At 32.1% G+C, this 12,726-nt stretch overlaps 1 protein-coding gene across 1 annotated transcript in view; it reads left to right on the top strand.

Annotated features, from left to right (window-relative positions):
* The window catches only part of LOC123558743 (uncharacterized), a 70,278-nt gene that overhangs the window by 43,584 nt on the left and 13,968 nt on the right, over window positions 1–12,726 (top strand). Inside the window, exon 5 of the mRNA XM_053544925.1 lies at window positions 7,593–7,710. Within this exon, the coding sequence (XP_053400900.1) occupies window positions 7,593–7,706 (114 nt within the window). The 3' untranslated portion in view covers window positions 7,707–7,710. The remainder of the gene's footprint in view (window positions 1–7,592; window positions 7,711–12,726) is intronic.

The following is a 12,726-nucleotide window of genomic DNA, read 5'->3' as shown; positions in this document are numbered from 1 at the left end:
TATAATGTATTAAAATAAGAATATGTTAAAATCTTGTTGTGTTATTCTAATCTTCTAGTTTCTTTCAGATTTAAGACACGCCAATTGAAATATATATAGAGAAGTGACATTCGCATATATAATGCGGCGCGCTAAAATAAATAGATCTACGGCACAGAAGCAAGCAAGTTTTTGTTTTTGCTTGATTTAAAAAAGCATTTTTTTTTCTGTGGAAGTCGTGTTAGAATCGAAATAATATATCGCAGCCGGTGATTTGTTGTTGAATAAATCATTGTTCGTTGTTCAGATGCGTATCATTATATCACTCGGGCTACGCCCTCGTGATGTAATTCCTTTGCATCTGAATTCCAAACAATGATTTATTCAACAACAAATCACCGGCTGTGATATATTATTTCTTAAATAACTTTAGCGCATGTTCATTTCGTGTTATAACATCTTCAGAATCCCTCGGGATACGTTCCTGTACGAAATTTTACAGCTGTAAAAGACCTGTATTTTTGTTCAAAATAACAGTCATGCTTATTCCAAATTTACACCTGTAGATTTAATATAACAATATTGATTTTACAGCTGTAGATTTCAATTTACAGCTGTCAAACGACTGTAAAACAGTTCGAAATATGCAAATGAGCTACACCTGTAAAAAAAGTTACAGCTGTAAAAATGAAAAAAGTTACAGCTGTAAAAATGCCCAAAAGTTACAGCTGTAGAAACATTATAGGTATTAAAAAAGAGGGCATTATTTTAAGAGACGAAAGTGTAGGGTGCAAAAAGTTTTAGGATGAATTGCAATTCTCTAGATAAGGTAGCAGTTACTATGAAAATGGCAAAATAAATGATCTAGTACGTAAATATGTGGTATGATTACAGTATAGCAACAGCAAAATTCAAGAGTAGGATATTAAGTAGAACATAATATGCAGATCTTGTTTATAAAACTTTCTTTGTCAGTCATGAAAACATATGACAATCTTGTAATTATTTCTTTTAAATTTATCGGCTTCCAGTATAGAGTAAATAGTTAATGTATGTACTTATACATATCCTTTTACAACTATAATAGATAATTAAACATTTGACTTACTCTCTACCGCTTTAAATTCCAAAATTTTACAAGATGTGATGTCTGTGTGAATTTCAGTTATATCCCACCAAAATGCATTAAAGATGGCTGACAATACTCATGTTTCCCTCCAAAAATGTTACAGCTGTAATTTTGAGACATGACTATTTTACAGCTATAACTTTCAACAGTAAAATTTAACAGCTGTAAATGGAGACCTTCATATTTTACACCTGAAAATTTTAACTGTATTTCTGATCAGTTTTCCACTTACAGGTCTTTTACAGTTGTAATTTCAAAATACAGGTTATTTACAGACGTTTTACAGCTGTAAAACAGGTCCTTTTTTCGTACAGGTTGGTACCCTCGCACTACCGGGCTCGGGCACCAGCCAATCCCTTGGGAATATGCAGATGTTATGACACGAAAAACTATGCGTTATCCCTCCATTCTAGCATAAAACTGCTGTTCTTGTCACTTTTCGGGGGTGTTTTAAAGCGACTAACCCACACATTGTGATTTTTAAAATAATTTATCACCGAAAGGCAACATGCCGCCACGGTTTTATACATTTACATGAAACATAATGGTTGATTAGTTCTAGTTTCCAGAATTAAGGGAACATTCGAGTTTTCGCAGTTTTTCTCATGCACTTTCATAAACATTGATAAATATAGAACCAGAAGCGACAGTATTTTTAGACACTATCAACACGTGGGCAGCAAACCAAACCTGCGCATGCGCATATTTTGCTTTCGTCACTGATAATCAATAGCTAGCATACTGTAAGAATTCTGGGTAAAGAAACTGGATATTTAAAGACGAATTTTCTAATATACGGTCTTGCATGCGATGTAAATCATAGGTAGGGTATTTTCAACAGCTTACAGACAAACTTTCAGGGAATGTGACGCTATTTATTATACATTTTAATGTATTTTAAATGCATGTAATTCCAAGTGCGTACTTTGAGTGTGGATATGGTGTAATGAAAATTTTGAACGTATGGTATCGAGAGAAAAGTGCCGTTAGCGACCATGATAAACAACACACACATTTTTTGCCAGGGAATATGACACCACTTATTCTACATCATGTTAAAGGTGTTTATATTGAAAGATCTAACGTTCATATCCCCAAGATAGGAACCTGTACTTAATACATTTAAAAGACAGTATATGTACCTTTAAAATGATGTATAACAAGTGTCATATTCCTTGAAAGATTGTATGCTGTTCAAAAGTGCTCCAAACGGCGTTTTCCAAGAAGACTTAAGACGAAAGATTGAATGAAATACCGATTGTATACCCAATATAAAATCATGAGCCTAAATTCGGTCGAAAGACAATGTGAATACCTCTAAAATGATGTATGGTAAGTGCTGTCACATTCCCTGAAAGAGGGTATGTGAGATCTTCAAGTTCTACAACCGGCGTTCTCCAAGAAGACGTAACGTAGAAGACTGTATGATCTACCATATTCATACACAAGATCGCACATTGGGTCTTAATGTATTTGAAAGGAGACATAAATACATTTAAAATGATGCATGGCAAGGCATGTCACATTGCCTGAGAAAGTATCTGTGGACTGTTCAATGTACATAGAACGGCATTCCTTCCTCAATAAGCAATATTGAATCATCCACCCTATTCATTCCCAGGGGGCCTCCGTGACCGAGTGGTTAAGGTCGCTGACTTCAAATCACTTGCCCCTCACCGATATGGGTTCGAGCTTCACTCGGGGCGCTGAATGCTTCATGTGAGGAAGCCATCCAGCTGGCTTACGGAAGGTCGGTGGTTCTAGCCAGGTGCCCGCTCGTGATGAAATAATGCACGGAGGGGCACCTGGGGTCTTCCTCCACCATCAAAGCTGGAAAGTCGCCATATGACCTGTAATTGTGTCGGTGCGACATTAAGCACAACAAAACAAACAAACAAACAAACAAACTATTCATTCCCAAGATAGAAACGTGAGTCTGAATGTATCTGAAAGGCAATATAAATACTTCTAAAATGATGTAATGCAAATGGTGTCACATTCCCTGAAAGAGGGTCTGTGGGATGTTCAAAAGTGTTTCAAATGGCTTTTCCAAGAAGATTAAAGGTGAAAAATTGAATGATATACCTAATTCATCCGCAAGATAGAAACATGAGTCTCAATGCGTCTGAAAGACAATATAAATACCTGTAAAATGATGTATGGCAAGCGGTGTCACATTCCCTGAAAAAAGGTCTGTCGGCTGTTCAAAATGCTCCATGTACAATAAATGGTGTCACATACCCTGACAGTTTGTCTATAAGCTGTTGAAAATACCCTAACGATGATTTACATCGCATGCAAGACCGTATATTAGAAAATTCGCCGTTATATACCCAATTTCTTTAACCAGAATTCTTACTGTCATTTTGTTACTGTGTGCCAGCTACGTATTGATTATCATGACGATGGTATTTCACTCACTGTCATGTGATGTTGAACGGAATTCCGTTTTTTATACACCAGGAAACCCTATCAGAAATGGCAGACGAATGCTTTTATTTTAAATTTATTAGGAAAACAACGGTTTTCAACGGAATGCGATGGAAAATACATTGTTATAACATCAAAGTTGCGACATAAAGGTGAATAAAGGAAAAGTTTGATCTTTTAAAATCTCACACCACGATATGTGGGTTAGACGTTTTAACAGGAGAGAAACGTGTGTTTTCAGTGAGATTCTCGCGCTCATGTGCTGTTAAAACACCTTTATATATATATGCGCGTTCCGTGGCAAAGCGTAAACGCATTACGACCCAATAAACGGATAATTCAAAAGAAATGACGTCATCGTGAAAAAAAAAAAACTCGGATATTCCCGCGCATTTCATGGTTATTCAATGACGTTGAGGGACAATGTATTCATTTACTAGTTTTTACGCGTTGCGTTAGCGCATGTTCATTTCCTGTTATAACATCTTCAGAATACCTCGGGATTTCACAATACATAACTGAACTGTAGCAGATTTCATAAAAGACAAACACGCATCTTTGGCTAATTAGTTTTTATCGCAGGTGAAACCACTGGCACCAGACCAGAAAGAAAATGCCTCTGTACATGTTATACCCTACCCCTAGGTATCATATAAGAACCATGGTCATGAACGGGAAAATATACTAACCCATGTCAATCGCGTATTTCATACCTAAAACACGCAGTTCAGTAAATGTGTACTATTGATATTAAACAAGTGGTAATTTGTCTTTCGTTGTGTACCTGTCACATTTCTTCAATACTTCTTATCTTAGAAAAACAACGTGTAGTTTATAGTTTTTTCAACGGTACACAAAAAACTTGCTTGAACTTCCCTGGTGAAGTTCCGGTCTAGATTACAGACACACTCTGATTGGCTGATGTGAAAATGTATGTCCGTCGTCATTTTACTACACGTGTACGCTTAAATATTTATATGCAGCATAAATGTGCAAAATGAACTAAATAAACAGAATAGATGTATACCAATGTATGATTTCAAATTCAAAATCATATACAAGATGAATTTCATTCATCATTTCGAGTCTTATCGTAAAACTGTGAATATATTGCATTCTGTTTTTGTTTGTTTACATTTCGCTTAACATGTGCACACTGCCGTGACCTCTAGACCGGATGTTTAATAGGGGAGTTCACGCAAGTTTTTTCTGTAACGTTGACTAAAGCATAAAATATGTGGAGCATCTCTGCAATATGGAATATTGAGACAATGTGACAGGTACACGAATGAAGATAAATTATCGCTTGTTTAATATCAATAGTACACATTTACTGAACTGCGTGTTTTAGGTATGAAATACGCGATTGAAATGGGTTAGTATATTTTCCCGTTCATGACCATGGTTCTTATATGATACCTAGGGGTAGGGTATAACATGTACAGAGGCATTTTCTTTCTGGTCTGGTGCCAGTGGGTGAAACAGGGGTCCTAGTGCCATAACTACATTAAGGTTTAGCAGTATATCACAAAACAACAGATATTATTAGTAAACGAACAACATCTTGACAAACAACAATTTGTCCAATACATGTTTTACTGTTCTGTCCCATAGAATTGGATACTTAAAATATTCTAAAGGAGTTGTTCCCCTTTAAAAAAGAATGCCATTTTTTAAAGAAATAAATATAAACAATTGTCAAAAACGATGTTTTACCTACCCAGATAGCAGACATGCGTTGGCCCAACGTTGGCCCAACTGCAGACTCTTCGTTGGCCCAACGAAGATTTCCAACGTTGGCCCAACGCCATTTTGCTAATTGGCGCAACGTTGGCGCAACGGTTGGTACACCGTTGGCCCAACAACTGGTATCCTACACTTATCGTTGGCCCTCCATTGGGCCAACTACTGGTATCCTACACTTATCGCTGGCCCTTCATTGGGCCAACAACATTTTTTCGTCTTTTATGCTTGGTTCTACGTTGGGCCAACTCTGTCTCTTTGTTGGCCGAAAGAAGGATGCCAACGCTATCCCAACGATAACGAATTTGAAAAAATAGACTAAAACTAAAATTATTTAGTACACATTTTATTTTCAAATAATTGTGATTTTGTTTAACATTTAACAAGAAGAAATCTAACATTTATTTAAAGTTTGTTTGCAAGTTTCCTGAAGAAATATAACCGAATATTTCATCACTACAACATTTCAAATATTTATTCCAGCCATTTATAAATCTATTTTTCTTTTTTTCAGTCACTGATCAAATCCTATTAAAATGAATTACTGTCTGTATTTTAACTCATTATATATCCAAGTTCTGTCTGATTGTTTTCTTTTCTCACTGAAGTTGCAGCTTTCTATCTTTTCTTTTTTTCCTGTGCCCCACAGTGCTCGGCGCTCAATTATTACTCTCTTGAACAGCATCCTGTAAAAAAAAAACGAAAATCATAATGTTGATTAAACCATCTACCTCACATTGATAACAATAACTATACAGATGTACATAAACCACTGGACATAAACTGTAGGAAATTTATTTTTGTCTGTATTTAACGGAGAAAAATATGTTAAAATTAACGAGAATATGAGTTATTTTATTTACAGAATTAAATACTCAACACCAGTGTCATCCGCCAGTTATAGATAAAAGTATTCAACGTATGTTAAAGTCACATAGATACTACATGCATACAGGCTATAAAAAGAAATTCTCTATAAGATTCAACAACTTTATAAAAAAAAATATTCAAAACCTTCTACTTACAGTTTATAGCTAGTAGACCGAGTTTTTGTTAACATGTATAATAGTTTCCTTTACTTCACATGTCTATGCAGCTAGAAATCTCGCCTAGAGAGTAAAATTAACTACATTTTCTGGGATTTCTTACATAACTCGGGTTAACGAGAGTTCATGTTCTGGAATATTCAACAGATTTATTGTAAACATTTTATGTTTGTACAAAATTAGATATTTGTTATAGCAGCTTTTTTCTTCAATATTTTTTTCACAAATTAGATTCTAGAAGATTTGAAATAGTTCAAAATATCATTACGGCTGCAGATAAGTATTAAGTTTAATAAGTCCAAACTATCAGATTACGAATTGGTGCAGAAAAGTATTTGATTATTAATTAAATACTGCATGTTACACCTACACTATGTATTTACCTGTAGGTGCTTGTGATAAAACAGTGACCTGTAAAATATATAATTATTATATTATTACTTCTAATGGGCCAACGTTGGGCCAACGATGTTTTCTCTGTGTAAGTCTTTCCCTGAAAATCAGTATTGGGCCAATGCAGAGATATCTTTGACTGAAATTTAAAGTTGGTTCAACGTTGGCCCAACCGCAGTATTTACAATACTTATTAATCATTGTTTGGCCAACAGTGGCCCAACAACGATTATCCTTTGACGGTTTTCCGTCGTTGGCCCGATGACTTCATGTTTACAGGGTAGTTATGTTAAGTTTAAATACTGGTACATTGTTGCAAATGCATCAAAGGTAAATTGACAATAGTTTTATAGAATAATATACATGTTTTATATTCTGTTTAATTTTCATGTAAAACAATGCTTTCTTTCTATGATTTGGTGATGTTCAAACTTTTTTCTCCGAAACATGGACCTAACTTTTAATAAATCTTCTATGGTATCGTATATTTCAAGAAGTCAGTGGAATATGCCAGTGTTAGTATGTTTTCAGAAAGTCAAAGATAGGTTTAATATTTATATAACTTGGAGAGTACCAGTCAAAACACGTAGCGCTAAATCTAAACATAATTACACTCAATCATTTTTTGTTGGGTTTAGAGTGACACCGACACAATTTAGGTCATCTGGCGACTTTCTATCGGTCTTAAAATTTATAATGGGCTATTAAATAACAACTTTCAACCTCCTGACCTTTATCAAATGATTAGAATTTTAATAATTGAGGACGAAATTCAAAAGAAATAGTATACATGTATCAGAAAGGCAAATTGAAAAACTTACAGATGTTCACAGATTGATGACTCTTCTTGCATATGTTAAATTACATTGCAGGACGTAAAATATACACCTGCAAAAAGAGAAAGTATCTACTCAGATTATGACGAAGAAGTAACCATTGAGCTGCTTCCAAAACAAGAAGATAACTGGCCTGAAGATAAGCCATAAAGTAGTAAGTATTAAGATGTATGTCCATGTCGCAAAAGTTTTCTTAATTTATACGGGTAATCCGACAAAACATTCAAGCTGTATTTTGTAAGGGCCAGTGTGAAGAATGGTTCAGAAGAAACAGTATAAAATTATATACATTTACCTTGTTTCTTGTAACTGACCTCTAAAGTCCTTATTAAATATAATCGGGACAGCAGTAGTGAATATTATGATGGTGCGAGCGTTAATTGACCTTATTTAACCTTTTGACCACTTCTAAAAAAAAACAAAGTCAAGCAATTAAAAAACAAAAAATAAACAAGTTTTCATAGTACTATATGAAAACCTATAGTAAAATATGACTAAACACTTCCACCAAATATTTGTCAAAATCCTACCACGAAAACATGGTCAGTTTAACCTCACTTAACCTCTTGTTTCTATTTTGTAAGTGCACAAAGTTTAAAACCCGGAAGAAAAATTTACAGGTGTCACATTTTATTGGATTTATTTTCATTCATAAAACCGATATGTTTACATTTGTAGTACAATTTCGTTTAAACTTCCCCATGATCGATTTACGTTTTACAGCTGATTTAATTAAGTGTTTTATTAAATATCCACTCACACAATTAAAAACACAGGTTTGTAACCTTACTTTTGTTTTTTTTCCGTACTTTTGGAAAACCCGGTTATAAATAGCTGACATATTTTCTGAAAATGGCTATGTAGGAAACCACAAATTCAACCAATCAAAAGCCTGCCATTTTTCTGCCAAGTGGCAGCAATGTGACAGTGTCCGCCAACTTGGCAAAATTTTGGCAGAAATTTGGCAGATTAATTTCATTAATAAAATGTAAGGTATTTGATCTTATTTTTAATTAGTAAATACATTATTAGACATATAAAATCATTTTACCGTTTGAGTATGTTACACGCTTAAATGTCCAATACACTTATACAAAGTAAATGCATCGGTTAACTTTATGAATGAAAGTATTTGCAACACCGATGTCGTTTTACTTGTAGTATAAAGGAAACATATCGGCTGACTTTATGAATGAATACCACTTTTCTTTGAACTTCCCTGTTTTGTTTGATTTACATTTGATACTTTGCTTTACGTTTTACAGCTGATTTAATATAAGTGTTCTGTTATAAAACGTTTTACAGCTGATTTAATATAAGTGTTCTATTAAATTTAAATACATATAATATAAATGAGTTTACAGAATAAAATATATTGTTTGAAAGAAAGAAGATTTACTGATAATATAAATCCTCATTATGTTACAACAAAAAACGGGAGAAAAATGATAATGGCTACCTGTTCGTCTTGTGGAAGAATGAAATCAAAGTTTGTTAAAAGTACAGGGGGTAATTTAGATATTCACAAAGCAATGTTACCTTTATTACCTAAAAAAGGTTTAACACTTCCAGGATATAACTATTGTGGGCCAGGAAAACCCCTAGATAATGGACCTCCTGTCAATGAACTGGATGTAGTATGTATGGACCATGACTTTTGCTATGTCAGCAGTGTAAAAAAGGGTACATGCGACAAAAAAATGCTTTCCAATTTAAATAACACTAAATCAAAAACATTTGGAGAAAAGATTGCAAAACATTTAGTTGTGAAACCTATAATTAAAACGAAATACAAACTTGGGCTGGGACAAAAGTCAAAAAACGGGAAAAGGGGGTAGAGTATACCCCCGGAATCACATGCAGCGATGAATTAGCAGAAGAATTACACAAACCAATTAAAAGAAAATTTAGGAAACGAAGAATGATTGTTAATGATATTGATAATACTTGGTCAGCTGATTTAGTTGACATGCAAGCTTTTTCAAAATACAATAAAGGAGTAAAGTACTTGTTAACCGTTATTGATATATTCAGTAAATATGCTTGGGTTATTCCATTAAAGAATAAAACTGGAGAATCTGTTACTGAAGCATTTGAAAAAATAATTTCTGAAGACAGAACACCTACAAATTTATGGGTAGATGAAGGAAAAGAATTTTATAATAAAAAGTTTGAATCATTTTTGAATAAAAATAAGATTAATATGTATCATACATTGAATGAAGGAAAGGCTGTAGTTATTGAAAGATTTAATAGAAGTTTAAAAAGAATAATGTGGAAATATTTTACAGCAAATAATACTTATACTTATTTAGATAATTTGCAGGATATGGTTGATAAATATAACAAAACAAAACATTCTAGTATAAAAATGACACCAACCGAAGCCAGTAAAAGCTTAAATAAAGGTACTGTTTACTTTAACTTATATGGTAATTTAAAGATATCAAAGAGTAAACCAAAATTTAAAACTGGTGATCGTGTTCGTTTAAGCAAACTTAAAAGACATTTTGAAAAAGGATATGCACCAAACTGGACAGAGGAGATATTTATAATTTATAAAATTAATAATACAAATCCCAGAACATACACTATTAAAGATTTAAATGATGAAATAATTCAAGGTTCATTTTATGAACAAGAACTTTTACCTACTACACAAGAGGTTTTTAGAATAGAAAAAGTTATTAGACGAGACTATAAGAAAAAACAAGCTTTAGTAAAATGTAAAGGTTATAGTGAAAAATTTAATAGTTGGGTATCATTTAGTGAATTGGAAGAAATTTAATTTAAAAAATATATTATATAAATGAGTCATAAAAATCTAATTTCTAATAATGGAATAGAAACAATAGATCAATTAATCATTCACTTAACTAAACTAGCTGCTGCTTACAGAAAAAGTTATAAATTTTGTGGGAGAGTAAGTACCGGATTATATATTACAGCAGGTATCTTTGGTTGCTCAGCTGCATTAGCACTTGTTCCAGCTATTCCTATATTTGTAGCAGTTGCTGGCGCTGTTCCATCAATAATTACCATATTTACTAACAGACTAAAACTTGACGACAAGAAATTTTTTTTAAAAGCATATCATCACAAAATAAAACAACTAATAACAAAGCACGGATTGAAAAAGTAAATAAAGAAGAAGAGAAAAAAGTTATTCAGGATATTTTTACAATACTATTAGAAATGCAGGAAGAAAAAAAATATTCAATGCCTTTTGAAACGTATATGAAGGAATTTAAACTTAACGGATATAAAAGTAAAAAAGAAGAAGAGCTGTATTAAATTTTACGTGCGTTTTTAGAGATTTTTTTCTATAAGTATATTATATAATGGTTAATAGAAAGGTAGATAGAATGATTATGCCAAAATTATCTAGCACTTTAGGAGAAATAATGAATCCAGACAAAAATTCATATAAGAAAGTTCTTAAAATAAGAAATGTTATTAAATCAAAACTTGATCAAATAATTAGCGATGAATATAAAAATCACGTTATTGATAAATTACAAAATGTTATAGATCCTTATCTTTTAAAAAATAATTTATTTGAATGGGACTGTGGTTGTCTATTAACTGAAGAAGAAAATGCCGAAAGATTATGTGATTGTCCCAGACCAAATAATCACCGAAACAACCCTAAAAGAGTTATTGCAGTGGAACTCACCGAAGGTTCCACCGGAGGAGCAACCGATTGTGATACTAATGAAGAAAAAATATATAGAAGCACTTACGCAGCATCTAAAGACCTTGATATTAATTCGGGGTTAATAAAAATGTGCTGCGAAGGGAAAAACAGAGTAAAAAGTGGAATATCAAAAACTAACGGAAAAAGATATAAATTTAAATATTTTTAACTTCTTTTTTGTATTTTTGCTTAACGATTTTTTTCTAAATATAATATATAGATGGAAATTGAGAGATCAAACAATTAATATTATAAGAAACTTGAAATTAAAGTTGAATATAGACAAGATCCAAAGAATCAATTATATTTAACTATAAACGACTCTTATGAAATACTTAAATCTGAACTTAAGTATAGTCCATTGGCTGCTTCAAGTTATTTAGAATTACCAAAACCATTACAAAATTCAATGAAAGGATTAATAAATATAAAGAATGATGATAACGAATGTTTTAGATGGTGTCATTTAGCTTTTAAATTTCCTGTTGAGAAAGATCCTCAAAAAATTTCAAAATATAAAAAACATATAAACGATCTTGATTATACTGGAATTAAATTTCCTGTTACATTAAATCAAATACCTAAAATAGAAGTTTTAAATGAAATATCATTTAATATATTTGGTTATGAAGAAAATAGTATTTATCCATTGTACATATCAAAATATCAATACGAAGAACACTGTGACATGTTGCTAATTACTAATGATAAAATAACACATTATGTTTGGATAAAAGACTTTAATAGATTAATGTTTAACAAAACAAAACATGCAAATAAAAAACACTTCTGTAAAAGCTGTCTGCAACATTTTTCTCAAGAAAGAATATTAAATGAACACATACCAAATTGTTTAGCTATTAATGGTACCCAAGGCGTAAAAATGCCAAAAGAGGGAAGTAAAGTACAATTCAAAAATTATCATAAAGGTTTAGCAGTACCTTTTGTAATTTATGGATAACCTAGTAAAAAATATTCCAGAATTTAAATACACATTAACTGAATTTAATTGTGAAAGTGTTGAATTATTAAAAACAAAAGGTGTTTATCCATATGATTACATGGATTCATTTAAAAAATTCAAAGAAACAAAATTACCTTCTAAAAAAGAGTTTTATTCAATTTTAAATGAAACACACATATCTGACAACGAATATGAACATGCTAAAAATGTTTGGAATAAATTTAAAATTAAAACAATGGGAGAATATCATGATCTATATTTAAAAACTGACGTATTACTTTTAGCTGATGTATTCGAAAATTTTAGAAAACTATGTTTGGAGTACTACAAATTAGATCCTTGTCATTATTTTAGTAGTCCTGGTTTAGCTTGGGATGCAATGTTAAAAATGACTGGAATTAAGTTAGATTTAATAACTGATATTGATATGTATCTTTTTATTGAAAAGGGACTGAGAGGAGGAATAAGTTATATTTCAAACAGATACAGTAAAGCAAACAATAAATATA

The sequence above is a fragment of the Mercenaria mercenaria genome, chromosome 6 (assembly GCF_021730395.1).
Source record: "Mercenaria mercenaria strain notata chromosome 6, MADL_Memer_1, whole genome shotgun sequence".
Classification (NCBI taxonomy): Eukaryota; Metazoa; Mollusca; class Bivalvia; order Venerida; family Veneridae; genus Mercenaria; species Mercenaria mercenaria.
The sequence above is the reverse complement of the archived record's forward strand: the minus strand, read 5'-3'. Positions and strand labels throughout refer to the sequence as shown.